This window comes from Nannobrachium achirus (assembly GCF_963921795.1).
Source record: "Nannobrachium achirus genome assembly, chromosome: 7".
NCBI lineage: Eukaryota > Metazoa > Chordata > Actinopteri > Myctophiformes > Myctophidae > Nannobrachium > Nannobrachium achirus.
This window is the reverse complement of record NC_137816.1, coordinates 71,697,290-71,715,268: the sequence shown is the minus strand read 5'-3', so window position 1 is coordinate 71,715,268 and position 17,979 is coordinate 71,697,290. Positions and strand designations below refer to the sequence as shown.

Here is a 17,979-nt window from a genome sequence, read left to right as displayed (position 1 = left end):
TATGAAGGTAACTTTACCCCCAATGGGCCTGGATACATTGGCAAGGTTTTAACTGTGTTAAATGGTTCTTATCTTCAGTGTTGTTGTGGTTCTTATCCTCAGGGTTTGGAGACAGATGAAGGGTTTAACTGTGTGTTTTATCCTCAGGGTTTGGAGACAGATGAAGGGTTTATCTGTTAAATGGTTCTTATCCTCAGGGTTTGGTTTTAACAGTGTTGTTATGGTTCTTATCTTCAGGGTTTGGAGACAGATGAAGAAAGGGTTTAACTGTGTTAAATGGTTCTTATCCTCAGGGTTTGGGGACAGATTAACAGTGTTAAATGGTTCTTATCCTCAGGGTTTGGGGACTGATGAAGAAAGCCTCATTGAGATCGTTTGTTCCAGAAGCAACCAGGAGCTGCAGGAGATCAAGACTGTTTATAAAGAATGTAGGTTTATTTACTGTACATAGAGACTAGAGAGTATATCTACTGTACATACAGTATTATGTAAGCCATTTACCATGAGAGGGAGTGGGTTGTTGGCTGATTTACGACTGTTTCACAACCCTCGACTTAACCCTCGACTTAACCCTCGACTTAACCCACGACCCTCGAATGGTAAATTGCTTTTCTACCACTTTAGCTTTTTATATTCAACTTTAATACACGTATGGGTCTTAAAATCTATGCAACTCGAGTTATAAAGGAAAAACAACATTTTTGGACAGACATCTTGGATTTCGGGGACCGCCATCTTGGAATTTTGCGTGGCCAGCGCAATTTTTGAAAAGAGTGGGATTTGAAGAGTATATGTACCAAATTTCATGCTTGCATCACAACGTGAACGATTCCAATGAAATGACCCATTCATCTGCAAATGTAGATAATTAATTAAGTTACATTTAGCTGTTCTTTCATTCATCACACTTTTTACAGTGTTTAAAGGGGAAGACCACCCATTTTCAATATTGAAATATGTCATTAATATACCTTAGAGGAGTTGTGTGGAAATAGAAAAAAAGTTCCCCCCCCCCCTTCTGTGTTGCCTAGAACTGGAAGATTGATTTTGGGGTTTGTATTGTAAAGTACAATGTGTGAAGTCATCAAGTTGTACTTTACAATACAAACCCCAAATCAATTCTCCAGTTCTAGGCAACACAGAAGGGGGGGAACTTTTTTTTATTTCCACACAACTCCTCTAAGGTATATTAACACATTGCCTGCCCCACGTTTTTTATTAAACTCTTCCAAAACATGTCAGGGTTTTGGAGCATTTTGACTCATTTGTAATGTAATATTTTGAAAATTTGTTTCTATGTCTATGAACAAATTGAGTATACCGATGGAAAGATTAAAATCTATACTTTATAAAAAAAAATAAACAAGAGTTTTATGTTCCATGATGATTTTTCAATGAATTTATTAGCGACTACTGCGCCTGCCCCAAATGGCCTAATTTGTTTAAAAAGGCTAGAAAAAAGGCTTTTTATGAAATAACATGAATAAGTCTCTTATTGGGTTGATTTTGTTGTTTCAAGACAATAATTGGCACTGTGGCACTGTGTACTCAGTCTCAACACACACGCACACACTCACACACATGCATGCGCATGCACGCGCACGCGCGAACGTCGCGAAGCACAAGGACCACCCTGAGCTCCTCCTATGACATTTCAGGCACACACACAAACACACGCACACACACACACACACACACACACACACACACACACACACACCCCACATGCGCGCGCACATCCACATGCGCGAGCACAAGCTAAGGTATGGCAACATGACTGGTGTCTTGCACGCGTGCCCTCGTGCAGGCACGATGAAAAGTACATTTTTATGATTTCCCCTTGTAGCCAAGGTATGGCAGCTGCATACCCCTGCCATACCCAATTGACGCCCCTGCCTGTGTTATGTCACGTGATTTCTCAGCTAATGAAACACTGAGACATTTCAGCGAAAATTAAACTAATGACAGACACACACACACACACACACACACACACACACACACACACACAGATCAGATGTGTAACTTTCGATGCAGAGGAACATTTGCTGGATCAACGCACGCGCAACTTTTTTATTTACCCCTTTTTGAGAGATCTTCAGCGGGGTGCATTCTTTCTTGTCCAGACAGAGGCTAGATGACCATTACACAACACAGGGACAACACCGGTGTTTCGCGTTGGATCATTGAGTTTACTAACTGTAAGCTCAGCCACATGGATTATAGCTTTACGAGCCACTACAGCAGATGACTGCACTTTGGGAGGAGGTTACAGTGTATAAGGTAGGGTTTTCATCGTGTCGTATCGTGTCGTGTGTGCAGGGGTGTCGCACCAAAATCTGGGCCCTGGCTACAAGGATTCACTGCGGGACCCCCATGATTGTTCTTCATAGGGGGGATTTAAAAAATAGCAGATGTACAAGCTCGCAGAGTGCCGCGCTGTGAGCTTGTAGATCTGCTATTTTTCAATAGCTAAAGTATAAAATAATTATGTCCCCTCCACCTTGGGCCCTAGTGTAGGGTTTCCACTCGCACTCCCCCCTTGTGACACCCCTGTGTGAGTGCGCGTCTGGTTGAGTTTTCTACACATTCACTCCTCCTCTCCCACTATAAATACAGAGTGTCTTCACCTAAATACACTCAAATCTAAACGAATTCTACTGTCATCTCTAGGCTATCAATCAACTATCTAAACTCTAACTCTAACTATAAATATCCTATATTCAAATCTCAACCGAGCCTCCCAACCGATCTTTTTTTTTTTTTCTTTTTTCTCCTCAGCTGGCTAGCTGGCTAGCCTGGCTTGTCGCGTTTCAAAAAGCTGCAGACTTTTCTCCCTCTCTCTCTGTTGTATTTGGATTGCCTGATAACATGTATTTCAATGCAGTTTTTTGACCTTTTTTCTTCATTCACGTGAATGACCTGGTTCCCTTTGATGTTGCCCTACTGTATTAAGTCACAGGCAGCACGAGAGCACCATCAATTGTAAAACAATGAAAAGACTATAGAACGTTTATAAACGGGCTGGGCGGTAAATAGCTGGGCAAAATAGAACGTTTATAAACGGGCTGGGCGGCAGATGTGTTAATGACACAGTTCAATATTGAAAATGGGTGGTCTTCCCCTTTAAGAAGGACTTAGAGAAGGATGTTATTTTATTATAATTGTTTACAGTGTTTAAGAAGGTATTTTATTATTATCTTTTACAGTGTTTAAGAAGTTATTTTATTATTATTATTTACAGTGTTTAAGAAGTTATTTTATTATTATTATTTACAGTGTTTAAGAAGGATTTAGAGAAGGATGTTATTTTATTATTATTTTTTACAGTGTTTAAGAAGTTATTTTATTATTATTTTTTACAGTGTTTAAGAAGTTATTTTATTATTATTTTTTACAGTGTTTAAGAAGTTATTTTATTATTATTTTTTACAGTGTTTAAGAAGGACTTGGAGAAGGACGTTGCCGGCGACACCTCGGGGAACTTTGCTAAACTCCTATTGGCTCTGGTCCAGGTGAGATGAACTCCTATTGGCTCTGGTCCAGGTCTGTTCAACCAATCAAATGGACTGTTTATGACGTGACACTTATTTAGCTTTGACTGTTCTTATCTTGTTGTTTTCTTCTTCTTCTTCTTATTTAGGTTTTTACCTACGTTTACGACTGCTCTATATTGTCGATTCTTATTGTTTTTGTTTTTTAGTTTTGTGGGGTCCATTTTTGCCCAAGGAATGTTTTTTGTGCAAAACAAATGCTTGCAATGGATTCAGAATCAATCATGAAAGACCCCTAGTTTGACCCATCACATGCTACTTAAAGAAGATATTTTTTTTTGGGGGGGGGGTCTTTTTTCCCTGTATAGTAAGTGAATTAGAGCCACCATGCAGATCCCATGGGAAAAGTGCTTGGATCCGTCAATTTTTGAATTCAGCGCACAAAAATACCTTTAGGCGAAGATTTTCACACTTTCTGCCTGGAAGTGAACACCTTTTTCACATATTTCTCCCACTATCTGTCTGTCTGTCTGTCTGTCTGTCTGTCTGTCTGTCTGTCTGTCTGTCTGTCATGGTTGTGTTCTGGAAGTGGGACTCTGATGGAAACCCATGAACTTAGAACTAGAGATACTGTTCCTACAAAACAGTGTGGGCTCGCTTGTAAAACAATTGTCCCTCCAATTGTCCCATCGACATATTAGGAATATGTGGCAAAAATATACGGCAGAACTCATTATATATTTCCCCCCAAAGGTGACGTGTTAATTGTCACGTGAAGCTCAACCAATACCCCAGCTAACACCACTCCCAGATGTTCCACACCTCAATTACACCTCATTGGCTAAGGGCCCTGCCTTTCTACTGTCTGCGACGGAACTCAAATACAATCATGCCACCTCATTGGCTAGTGGAGGATAACATAGCCACCTCATTGGCTAGTGGCTCTGCCTTTCTACTGTCTGCGGCAGAAATATGCGGCGGAACTCACTCTATAAATAATGAGGATAACATGCTGTTCTCGCCTTCGGCCAGCCAACAAATATAAGATGTAGACAAGAGAGGTGAAGTCAGTGACAGGTGACTAATTCATAATTTAATGAATGTGATCAATTAATTTGTGTGATTAAATTCCATTCTCACTGTTTTCACATCACAGACCAAGAGAGACGAGCCTTCCAACGTGGTGGACTACGAGAAGATCGACCAGGACGCCAAGGTGATTGATTTACTGACTGACTGATTGATTTACTGACTGACTGACTGATTTACTGACTGACTGACTGATTTACTGACTGACTGACTGATTTACTGACTGACTGACTGATTTACTGACTGACTGACTGATTTACTGATTTACTGACTGATTTACTGACTGACTGACTGATTTACTGACTGACTGACTGACTGATTTACTGACTGACTGACTGATTTATGATGAGGAGGTCATTAATATAATTATTGGTTAGTGTGATTGCACACTATAGCAGGGGTCTTCAACGTTTTCATGCCAAGGACCCCTTAGTTGAGAGAGAGATGAAGCAGGGACCCCTTAGTTGAGAGAGATGAAGCAGGGACCCCTTAGTTGAGAGAGAGATGAAGCAGGGACCCCTTAGTTGAGAGAGATGAAGCAGGGACCCCTTAGTTGAGAGAGATGAAGCAGGGACCCCTTAGTTGAGAGAGAGATGAAGCAGGGACCCCTTAGCTGAGAGAGAGATGAAGCAGGGACCCCTTAGTTGAGAGAGATGAAGCAGGGACCCCTTAGTTGAGAGAGATGAAGCAGGGACCCCTTAGTTGAGAGAGATGAAGCAGGGACCCCTTAGTTGAGAGAGATGAAGCAGGGACCCCTTAGTTGAGAGAGAGATGAAGCAGGGACCCCTTAGTTGAGAGAGATGAAGCAGGGACCCCTTAGTTGAGAGAGATGAAGCAGGGACCCCTTAGTTGAGAGAGATGAAGCAGGGACCCCTTAGTTGAGAGAGAGATGAAGCAGGGACCCCTTAGTTGAGAGAGATGAAGCAGGGACCCCTTAGTTGAGAGAGATGAAGCAGGGACCCCTTAGTTGAGAGAGATGAAGGGACCCCTTAGTTGAGAGAGATGAAGCAGGGACCCCTTAGTTGAGAGAGATGAAGCAGGGACCCCTTAGTTGAGAGAGAGAGATGAAGCAGGGACCCCTTAGTTGAGAGAGATGAAGCATGGACCCCTTAGCTGAGAGAGATGAAGCAGGGACCCCTTAGTTGAGAGAGATGAAGCAGGGACCCCTTAGCTGAGAGAGAGATGAAGCAGGGACCCCTTAGCTGAGAGAGAGATGAAGCAGGGACCCCTTAGTTGAGAGAGATGAAGCAGGGACCCCTTAGCTGAGAGAGAGATGAAGCAGGGACCCCTTAGTTGAGAGAGAGATGAAGCAGGGACCCCTTAGTTGAGAGAGATGAAGCAGGGACCCCTTAGCTGAGAGAGAGATGAAGCAGGGACCCCTTAGTTGAGAGAGATGAAGCAGGGACCCCTTAGTTGAGAGAGATGAAGCAGGGACCCCTTAGCTGAGAGAGATGAAGCAGGGACCCCTTAGTTGAGAGAGATGAAGCAGGGACCCCTTAGCTGAGAGAGAGATGAAGCAGGGACCCCTTAGCTGAGAGAGAGATGAAGCAGGGACCCCTTAGTTGAGAGAGATGAAGCAGGGACCCCTTAGCTGAGAGAGAGATGAAGCAGGGACCCCTTAGTTGAGAGAGAGATGAAGCAGGGACCCCTTAGTTGAGAGAGATGAAGCAGGGACCCCTTAGCTGAGAGAGAGATGAAGCAGGGACCCCTTAGTTGAGAGAGATGAAGCAGGGACCCCTTAGTTGAGAGAGAGATGAAGCAGGGACCCCTTAGTTGAGAGAGATGAAGCAGGGACCCCTTAGTTGAGAGAGATGAAGCAGGGACCCCTTAGTTGAGAGAGAGATGAAGCAGGGACCCCTTAGTTGAGAGAGAGATGAAGCAGGGACCCCTTAGTTGAGAGAGAGATGAAGCAGGGACCCCTTAGTTGAGAGAGAGATGAAGCAGGGACCCCTTAGTTGAGAGAGAGATGAAGCAGGGACCCCTTAGTTGAGAGAGATGAAGCAGGGACCCCTTAGTTGAGAGAGAGATGAAGCAGGGACCCCTTAGTTGAGAGAGAGATGAAGCAGGGACCCCTTAGTTGAGAGAGAGATGAAGCAGGGACCCCTTACTTGAGAGAGATGAAGCAGGGACCCCTTAGTTGAGAGAGAGATGAAGCAGGGACCCCTTAGTTGAGAGAGATGAAGCAGGGACCCCTTAGTTGAGAGAGAGATGAAGCAGGGACCCCTTAGTTGAGAGAGATGAAGCAGGGACCCCTTAGTTGAGAGAGAGATGAAGCAGGGACCCCTTAGTTGAGAGAGATGAAGCAGGGACCCCTTAGTTGAGAGAGATGAAGCAGGGACCCCTTAGTTGAGAGAGATGAAGCAGGGACCCCTTAGTTGAGAGAGATGAAGCAGGGACCCCTTAGTTGAGAGAGATGAAGCAGGGACCCCTTAGTTGAGAGAGAGATGAAGCAGGGACCCCTTAGTTGAGAGAGATGAAGCAGGGACCCCTTAGCTGAGAGAGATGAAGCAGGGACCCCTTAGTTGAGAGAGATGAAGCAGGGACCCCTTAGCTGAGAGAGAGATGAAGCAGGGACCCCTTAGTTGAGAGAGATGAAGCAGGGACCCCTTAGCTGAGAGAGATGAAGCAGGGACCCCTTAGTTGAGAGAGATGAAGCAGGGACCCCTTAGCTGAGAGAGAGATGAAGCAGGGACCCCTTAGTTGAGAGAGATGAAGCAGGGACCCCTTAGCTGAGAGAGATGAAGCAGGGACCCCTTAGTTGAGAGAGATGAAGCAGGGACCCCTTAGCTGAGAGAGATGAAGCAGGGACCCCTTAGTTGAGAGAGATGAAGCAGGGACCCCTTAGCTGAGAGAGAGATGAAGCAGGGACCCCTTAGCTGAGAGAGAGATGAAGCAGGGACCCCTTAGTTGAGAGAGATGAAGCAGGGACCCCTTAGCTGAGAGAGAGATGAAGCAGGGACCCCTTAGTTGAGAGTGAGATGAAGCAGGGACCCCTTAGTTGAGAGAGATGAAGCAGGGACCCCTTAGCTGAGAGAGAGATGAAGCAGGGACCCCTTAGTTGAGAGAGATGAAGCAGGGACCCCTTAGTTGAGAGAGAGATGAAGCAGGGACCCCTTAGTTGAGAGAGATGAAGCAGGGACCCCTTAGCTGAGAGAGATGAAGCAGGGACCCCTTAGTTGAGAGAGATGAAGCAGGGACCCCTTAGTTGAGAGAGATGAAGCAGGGACCCCTTAGTTGAGAGAGAGATGAAGCAGGGACCCCTTAGTTGAGAGAGAGATGAAGCAGGGACCCCTTAGTTGAGAGAGAGATGAAGCAGGGACCCCTTAGTTGAGAGAGATGAAGCAGGGACCCCTTAGTTGAGAGAGAGATGAAGCAGGGACCCCTTAGTTGAGAGAGAGATGAAGCAGGGACCCCTTAGTTGAGAGAGAGATGAAGCAGGGACCCCTTAGTTGAGAGAGAGATGAAGCAGGGACCCCTTAGCTGAGAGAGATGAAGCAGGGACCCCTTAGTTGAGAGAGAGATGAAGCAGGGACCCCTTAGTTGAGAGAGATGAAGCAGGGACCCCTTAGTTGAGAGAGAGATGAAGCAGGGACCCCTTAGTTGAGAGAGATGAAGCAGGGACCCCTTAGTTGAGAGAGAGATGAAGCAGGGACCCCCACAACCTGTTCATAGATTACATATAGTTTCATTGTTTGACAGCACAATCATCAGTGTATTTTGGATTCATGTCAATTTGTGTTTTCAGATATTTAATATTTAACCAGTTGAACCGTCAACAAAGAAGGGGGAGGGTAAGGCTGGGCTAGGTTTGTTATTACCAGTTGCGAACGGCTGCCGCCTGTAAGTGTTTTTTCAGGGCGATTTTAAAGGATGCTAGTGATCCACACTCCTTTAAGGCCTTCGGTAGGGCGTTCCACATTTTGGTTGTATAGCAGAAGAACGAGTTTGACCCTTTGTTTGAGTTGACTTTGGGTAATATAATATAATAATGTACAATATATAATATAATATGATAATATTCAGGCTCTGTATGAGTATAATATAATATAATATAATATAATATAATATAATATAATATAATATAATATGATGTAATATAATATAATATAATATAATATAATATAATATGATATAATATAATATAATATAATATAATATAATATAATATGATGTAATATAATATAATATAATATAATATAATATAATATAATATGATGATATATAATATAATATAATATAATATAATATAATATAATATAATATAATAATGTATAATATATAATAATATAATGTGATAATATTCAGGCTCTGTACAAGGCGGGGGTTAGGGTTGATATAATATAATAATATATAATATAATATAATAATATATAATATATAATATAATATGATAATGTATAATATATAATATAATATAATATTCAGGCTCTGTACGAGGCGGGGTTAGGGTTGATATAATATAATAATATATAATAATATATAATATAATATGATAATATATAATAATATATAATATAATATGATAATATTCAGGCTCTGTACGAGGCGGGGGTGAAGAGGAAAGGAACAGATGTTGGAGTTTGGATCTCCATCATGTCTGAGAGGAGCGTTCCTCACCTGCAGAAAGGTAATACTTACACTAACAATAACATTATCACATTAACAGTGGTATGGTTTCTCTACACTAACACATTAACAGTGGTATGGAGCATTCCTCACCTGCAGAAAGGTAACAATAACACTAACAATAACATTATCACATTAACAGTGCTATGGAGCGTTCCTCACCTGCAGAAAGGTAACAATAACATTATCACATTAACAGTGGTATGGTTTCTCTACACTAACACATTAACAGTGGTATGGTTTCTCTATGGAGCGTTCCTCACCTGCAGAAAGGTAACACTAACACTAACAATAACATTATAACATTAACAGTAGTATGGAGCGTTCCTCACCTGCAGAAAGGTAACGATAACACTAACATGTTACTTAACAGTGGTATGGTTTCTCTATGGAGCGTTCCTCACCTGCAGAAAGGTAACACTAACACTAACAATAACATTATCACATTAACAGTGGTATGGTTTCTCTACACTAACACATTAACAGTTGTATGGTTTCTCTACACTAACACATTAACAGTGGTATGGTTTCTCTACACTAACACATTAACAGTGGTATGGAGCGTTCCTCACCTGCAGAAGGGTTAGGGTTAGGGTTAGGGCTAACAATAACTATTAGAAATACTGTTCCTACAAAACAGTGTGGGCTCGCATGTAACACCACGTATGGGCACAAAGATCCTTTGTACTGTCGGTCATTGTTTTTGCAGAGAATAAACCTGACCTGTAAAGATTTGGACCCACAATAATAATAACACATTAGAGATACTGTTCCTACGAAACAGTGTGGGCTCGCTTGTAAAAAAAAGAAATGTTTTAAAAAGAAATAAAATAGAAATAAAAATTCGTAATTAAATAAATTGTCGGTTACGTTTGAACATTGTGTAACCTTTTAAATGGAAACGGTCACTAATAAATGATCCTTGTAGAGGAGTTTCTGTAAGACATAAACATACTGTAAGATAGATACATTAAGATGAATGTACATATATACATACAGATACATATGCTAAACATACTGTAGCTCATGATGATATATTTTATTATGGATATGAGGAGCTAGTCCTTCTGTGTTATGATGGATTATGGTTAGTGTGTCATGGCCGTTGAGAGTTTGTGTCCTCTGAGCAAGTGGCATTATGTTTTCAAAGCTAACTTGTGTCATCTTATTAAGGGCTTTAGTGACTTCAGGATTTGAGTGGATTGTATTCTCATCCATATCAATTATATGTAATTTAAAAGAAATCTGTTTAAAATTCTCCATGTATACACCTAAATAACCTGATTAAATCCGATTGGATTTAATCAGGTTACCAGGCCATACCAGGTTCAAAGATATTCTTTAGTGATATTACTGCAGTTGAGGTTGTCATGCCCTGAACCTTGTGTATTGTACATGCAAATGCAAGCCTTATGGGAAACTGTCTGCGTATTCCTTGTTTCAAACTATCTTCTACTCTCTCTATGTAGACAGCATTATCCAGTCCTCCTGAAATATTAGGAATATGTGACATAAATATACGGCAGAACTCATTATACATTTCCCCCCAAAGGTGACGTGTTAATTGTATTGCAATGACAGTTGTATGGTTTCTCTGTACAGGTAATGACAGTTGTATGGTTTCTCTGTACAGGTAATGACAGTGGTATGGTTTCTCTGTACAGGTAATGACAGTGGTATGGTTTCTCTGTACAGTGGTATGGTTTCTCTGTACAGGTAGTGACAGTGGTATGGTTTCTCTGTACAGGTAATGACAGTTGTATGGTTTCTCTGTACAGGTAATGACAGTGGTATGGTTTCTCTGTACAGGTAATGACAGTGGTATGGTTTCTCTGTACTGACAGTGGTATGGTTTCTCTGTACAGTGGTATGGTTTCTCTGTACAGGTAGTGACAGTGGTATGGTTTCTCTGTACAGGTAATGACAGTGGTATGGTTTATCTGTACAGGTAATGACAGTGCTATGGTTTCTCTGTACAGGTAATGACAGTGGTATGGTTTCTCTGTACAGGTAGTGACAGTGGTATGGTTTCTCGTACAGGTAATGACAGTGGTATGGTTTCTCTGTACAGGTAGTGACAGTGCTATGGTTTCTCTGTACAGGTAATGACAGTGGTATGGTTTCTCTGTACATGCAGTGACAGTGGTATGGTTTCTCTGTACAGGTAATGACAGTGGTATGGGTTCTCTGTACAGGTAATGACAGTGGTATGGTTTCTCTGTACAGGTAATGACAGTGGTATGGTTTCTCTATACAGGTAATGACAGTGGTATGGTTTCTCTCAGTGTTTGACAGGTATAAGAGCTACAGTCCATACGACATGAAGGAGAGCATCAAGATGGAAGTGAAAGGAGATCTGGAGAAATCCTTCCTCACCCTGGGTACGCCTGTCTGTCTGTCTGTCTGTCTGTCTGTCTGTCTGTCTGTCTGTCTGTCTGTCTGTCTGTCTGTCTGCCTGTCTGCCTGCCTGTCTGTCTGTCTGTCTGTCTGTCTGTCTGTCTGTCTGTCTGTCTGTCTGTCTGTCCACCTCATAGCATAGAGTGGAGCCTATAAGCCCATCACTTTTACAATCACTACCGGGTCACTGCTTGCTTCCTTCTGGTTTTGACATATAAGACTGTTTGACCAGAATAAAATGGTATATTTATACAGCGCTTTTATCCAAAGCGCTTTACATAGATTGTGCATTACATTCACCCATTCACGCACACATTAATACACCCGTGGCGGAGGAAACCGTGCAAGGCACCAACCTGCTCACCGGGAGCTATTAGGGGTTCAGAGTCTTGCCCAAGGACCCTTCGACATTAACTCAGGGGGAGCCCGGATTCCAACTGGGAACCCTTCGGGAACCCTTCGTGCTCTAATAGCGGTTTCTCTACCCCTGAGCTATGCCGCCCCTGCTCACAGAATGTGATCCTGGAATGCTTTGAGAACACACAGATTACTCCATGTAATTAATGTAATGAATGTTATTAATGAAATTAATGTAATTAATGTAATGAATGTAATTAATTACAGTGGATTAATTACAATGCTATTCATGGTTCCCTTACAGTGGAATGCTTTGAGAACAGACAGCTGTATTTCGCCAACAGACTCAGTGAAGCTATGAAGGTATGTTCAAGAATAATAATCATTATTTTGAATTATTGCAAAGGCACGTTTATGAATAATTATAATCTGTTTGTAGCAGCAAATTGCAACTCTTTTTAAACATGTTGAATCTAGAGTTGTAACAGCAGCCTAGCTGCGTTTACATAGAAACCTTTCTTCCAATCTGATTAAAATAAATCTGATTGAAGGGTTTGGATTAAGTGTTTACATGTGGTGAATCAATCTTATCTGGTGTTGATCAGGTTGTAAAAAGGTGTAGACCACCCCTCTGCACCCCATTAGAATTTAAATCAGATTGGATTTAATCAGGTTATTTAGGTGTATACATGGAGAATTTTAAACAGATTTATTTTAAATCTTGTTTTAATCAGATTAAAAGTGTCCATGTATATTGACAGCCCATCCATCCAAACAGAAAAGTCTGATTGAATTAAACAACAATAAACTCACCAACATTAAACACCTCTATGGACAGCTTGAATTATCCTCTTTCTATCCAAGTGTTTAAATAGAAATCCACTGCTTTCTGACAAGACATTCCGTGCAGGTGATTATTTGAACACGCTTGTTTTCAATAAGGCGATGTTCCCGCTGCCTCCTGCATTATGTGACATTTAGAACCAGCTGGTTCACTGGACCGTTGAGTGGTTTACAACCAGCGCTTCCAAACTCACCTGCATGGAATTTCTTGAAAGTAGAAAGTATCTCATAACATGTCTACGGTGGATTTCTGTAAACAAACACTGCAGATAGAAAGAATAGAATTCAAGGGTTCCATACAGCTGTAATGTTGTTGAGTTTAATGTTGTTTAATACAATCAGATATCAGATCATGTCACCATAGCCTTCTTTCACCTTTAGAAATATTGCTTGAATTAAAGCTTATCTGTCGCTGGACGATGCAAAAACGTTGATCCACTCTTTTGTTTTCTCTCGGCTTGATTACCGCAACGCACTTCTCTCTGGTCTGCCAAAGAAAACAACTGACAGATTACAACTTGTTCAAAATGCGGCAGCCAGAGTTTTAACTAAAACTAAGATAAGAGAACATATTACTCCAGTCTGAGCGTCGCTACACTGGCTCCCGGTTGTTTTTAGGATTAATTTAAAAATGATTTTACTAAATTTGTTTATAAAGCTCTCAATGGTCTGGCACCTTCGTGCTTCTATGACTGCCTGTCTAGACATGTTCCAAAGGAAGGTTTTCAGTCAGTTTTTAAAAACATCTGAGGAGACCTACTGTAGATGTACGTCTGTGACCTGATCTAATCTAGAGTTGTTGGATGGAGCTGAGGGGCAGGTGGTTCTGAGAATGTCTTGTTCTGAATTAGTGAATGTATTAATGAATGAATGTATTAATGAATGTATTAATGAATGTGTGAATACATTAATTAATCTATTAATGAATGAATGAATGTATTAATGAATGTATGTATTAATTAATGCATTAATTAATGTATTAATGAATTAATGAATGTATCAATGAACAGTCTAAAGGGGCCAAGGAGAAGGTGGTGACCAGGATCCTGGTGTCTCGTTGTGAAGTTGATCTGATGAAGATTAGAACTGAGTTCAAGAAGCAGCAGCAAGGAAAGACCCTTTACCAGACTCTGTCTGTAAGTACCCTGTACCCTATACTATATACACTGTACCCTGTACCCTGATGAAGATTAGAACTGAGTTCAAGAAGCAGCAGCAAGGAAAGACCCTTTACCAGACTCTGTCTGTAAGTACCCTGTACCCTATACTATATACACTGTACCCTGTACCCTGATGAAGATTAGAACTGAGTTCAAGAAGCAGCAGCAAGGAAAGACTCTGTACCAGACTCTGTCTGTAAGTCTATACCCTACTGTATACCCTAACCCTAAACCCTATACATTATACCCTATACTCTGTACCCTACCAGCAGCAAGGAAAGACCCTTTACCAGACCCTGTCTGTAAGTCTATACCCTACTGCATACCCTGTACCCTATATGTATACTCTGTACCCTACCAGCAGCAAGGAAAGACCCTTTACCAGACCCTGTCTGTAAGTCTATACCCTACTGCATACCCTGTACCCTATATGTATACCCTATATACTCTGTACCCTACCAGCATCATGGAAATACCCTGTACCAGACCCTGTTCCAGACCTGGGGTTCCCCCCCCCCCTACACACACACACACACACACACACACACACACACACACACACACACACACACACACACACACACACACACACTACACACACTACACACACACACACTACACACACTACACACACACACTACACACACACACTACATACACTCCACCAATCCCCTGATCGGGATGGGAATGAAAAGTCAGGGGGTCGGACGGGAGCGTGTTTGTTTTTTATATCAAACAGAAAATAAACGCTACCAGTCACAGACAGGTCTATAGCTTTGCTCTCACAAGTCCAAGTACACGCCCATATCCTGCAAAAGCCTGATCTACAAGCCTACAACACGGTCCGGATGGGACTTGTTGTGGTCTTGGAGATCTATATGTTCTGTAGCACACAGAACATATAGATCTCCAAGACCACAACAAGTCCCATCATAAACTAGAAGAAGTGCTCATCCGAGCACAGGTCTCCACCAGGCCAGGCGGCCTGTTATAGCGCCACCATGAGGCTGATTTGAAAAGTTTGAAGTGGCATTTCTTCCTCTGCCTAGTGGGAATGTGCGTGCACAATTTCACAAAAATTGCATGCTGTGTTCGTGATTTGAGGCATTTTGTTCAAAACTGACCAATCTTACAAACTTTGAAAGCCAATCTCAGCCAATCAGGATGGAATATTGACAATCGGACAGATCCACGTCGATCACATGACTGTAGAGATGCGGTCTACCGATTTGCGTGATTTTTGGACAAAATCTGTAGGAGTACTGGCCAAAAGGTTGTTTTGCACAAATTGGCCTCCTGGTGGCGCTAGAACAGGCTCATGTGAAAAATGTGGGGGTATGTTGAATAGTTTTCTATTGTTTCAGGAACACACTTATGCTGCATTCACACTGAGAGAAGCCAAGCTAATGGTTTACTTGGTAATTCAATGTATTCTCTATGCAAACCAGCTTTAAAAATGTCCAAGCTTTGTTTCCAGCTTGGAAATTTTAAAAGCTGTTTGCATAGAGAATACATTGAATTACCAAGCAAACATTAGCTTGGCTTCTCTAAGTGTGAATGCAGCATAAGGGAGATTACCAGATAGATTATTGTATTGTATTGTATTGTTTTTAACAGTGTATTGTATCGTTTCAGTTTTAACAGTGTATTGTATCGTTTCAGTTTTAACAGTGCATTGTATCGTTTCAGGAACACACTAAGGGAGATTACCAGATAGATTATTGTATTGTATTGTTTTTAACAGTGTATAGAGGGTATGCGCATGCATAAAGTGAATGGCAAATCGAGTGGCACATCGAGTGGCAAAGTGAGTGGCAAAGTGAGTTTAATGTCGTGTAACGTTGTTTAATGCAATCAGATAGGACTTTTCTGTTTGGTGTATGGGCTGTCAAGTCCAGAAAGTTGTTTTTTTGCCACTCAGTAGGCGTTCCCGCATAACTCCTGGTATGATGATGATGTCACGCGCATACCCTCTATAGTATTGTATTGTATTGTTTTTAACAGTGTATTGTATTGTATTGTATTGTTTTTAACAGTGCATTGTATCGTTTCAGGAACACACTAAGGGAGATTACCAGATAGATTATTGTATTGTAATGTTTTTAACAGTGTATTGTATTGTATTGTATTGTTTTTAACAGTGCATTGTATCGTTTCAGGAACACACTAAGGGAGATTACCAGATAGATTATTGTATTGTATTGTTTTTAACAGTGCATTGTATCGTTTCAGGAACACACTAAGGGAGATTACCAGATAGATTATTGTATTGTAATGTTTTTAACAGTGTATTGTATTGTATTGTATTGTTTTTAACAGTGCATTGTATCGTTTCAGGAACACACTAAGGGAGATTACCAGATAGATTATTGTATTGTATTGTTTTTAACAGTGTATTGTATTGTATTGTTTTTAACAGAGTATTGTATCGTTTCAGGAACACACTAAGGGAGATTACCAGATAGATTATTGTATTGTATTGTTTTTAACAGTGTATTGTATTGTATTGTATTGTTTTTAACAGAGTATTGTATCGTTTCAGGAACACACTAAGGGAGATTACCAGATAGATTATTGTATTGTATTGTTTTTAACAGTGTATTGTATTGTATTGTATTGTTTTTAACAGAGTATTGTATCGTTTCAGTTTTAACAGTGCATTGTATCGTTTCAGGAACACACTAAGGGAGATTACCAGATAGATTATTGTATTGTATTGTTTTTAACAGTGTATTGTATTGTATTGTATTGTTTTTAACAGAGTATTGTATCGTTTCAGTTTTAACAGTGCATTGTATCGTTTCAGGAACACACTAAGGGAGATTACCAGATAGATTATTGTATTGTAATGTTTTTAACAGTGTATTGTATTGTATTGTATTGTATTGTTTTTAACAGAGTATTGTATCGTTTCAGGAACACACTAAGGGAGATTACCAGAAGGCCCTGCTGAGTCTGTGCGGAGGAGACGACTGAAAGAAAACTCACTTTCCCATGATGCCCCTGGGTTTGAGGAGTGCTGGTGAAGGGCCGGTCCGGCCAGCAGGGGGAGACATTTCTCCTCTTTGTTGTAGTTTTTATTAGTTTGTGGAATAAAAGTGATTTTATCTTCCTTCTATTTTTGAACATTGATAATGAAATCGTATCAGCGCTGTCCACAATACAGTATATAGAACTTAACCCTAACCCTGTCCACAGTATATACAACTTATAACACAATACAGTATATAGAACTTAACCCTAACCCTGTCTACAATATATACAACTTATAACACAATACAGTATATAGAACTTAACCCTAACCCTGTCCACAGTATATACAACTTATAACACAATACAGTATATAGAACTTAACCCTAACCCTGTCCACAGTATATACAACTTATAACACAATACAGTATATAGAACTTAACCCTATATACAACTTATAACACAATACAATAAACATACAAAATTCAGCCTTCAACGCCTTATGTCTTTTTTTACGTCGGTAAAATGCTCTACTTCAAGGGTCTCAAAGGTTTTTCAGGCCAGGGACCCTTAGCTGAGAGAGAGATGAAGCAGGGACCCTTAGCTGAGAGAGAGATGAAGCAGGGACCCTTAGCTGAGAGAGAGATGAAGCAGGGACCCTTAGCTGAGAGAGAGATGAAGCAGGGAACCTTAGCTGAGAGAGAGATGAAGCAGGGACCCCTTAGCAGAGAGAGAGATGAAGCAGGGACCCTTAGCTGAGAGAGAGATGAAGCAGGGACCCTTAGCTGAGAGAGAGATGAAGCAGGGACCCCTTAGCAGAGAGAGAGATGAAGCAGGGACCCCTTAGCTGAGAGAGAGATGAAGCAGGGACCCCTTAGTTGAGAGAGAGATGAAGCAGGGACCCCTTAGCTGAGAGAGAGATGAAGCAGGGACCCCTTAGCAGAGAGAGAGATGAAGCAGGGACCCCTTAGTTGAGAGAGAGAGATGAAGCAGGGACCCTTAGCTGAGAGAGAGATGAAGCAGGGACCCTTAGCTGAGAGAGA

At 41.2% G+C, this 17,979-nt stretch overlaps 1 protein-coding gene across 1 annotated transcript in view; it reads left to right on the top strand.

Annotated features, from left to right (window-relative positions):
- LOC308288413 (annexin A2-A-like) overlaps nucleotides 1-17,132 on the top strand; it is a 29,695-nt gene extending 12,563 nt beyond the window's left edge. The window contains exons 6-13 of the mRNA XM_080729848.1: nucleotides 338-428; nucleotides 3,436-3,515; nucleotides 4,651-4,710; nucleotides 9,117-9,210; nucleotides 11,495-11,590; nucleotides 12,268-12,326; nucleotides 13,817-13,942; nucleotides 16,883-17,132. Coding sequence (XP_080585974.1) covers nucleotides 338-428; nucleotides 3,436-3,515; nucleotides 4,651-4,710; nucleotides 9,117-9,210; nucleotides 11,495-11,590; nucleotides 12,268-12,326; nucleotides 13,817-13,942; nucleotides 16,883-16,942 — 666 coding nt within the window. The 3' untranslated portion in view covers nucleotides 16,943-17,132. The remainder of the gene's footprint in view (nucleotides 1-337; nucleotides 429-3,435; nucleotides 3,516-4,650; nucleotides 4,711-9,116; nucleotides 9,211-11,494; nucleotides 11,591-12,267; nucleotides 12,327-13,816; nucleotides 13,943-16,882) is intronic.
- The last annotated feature ends 847 nt before the right edge of the window (nucleotides 17,133-17,979 follow it).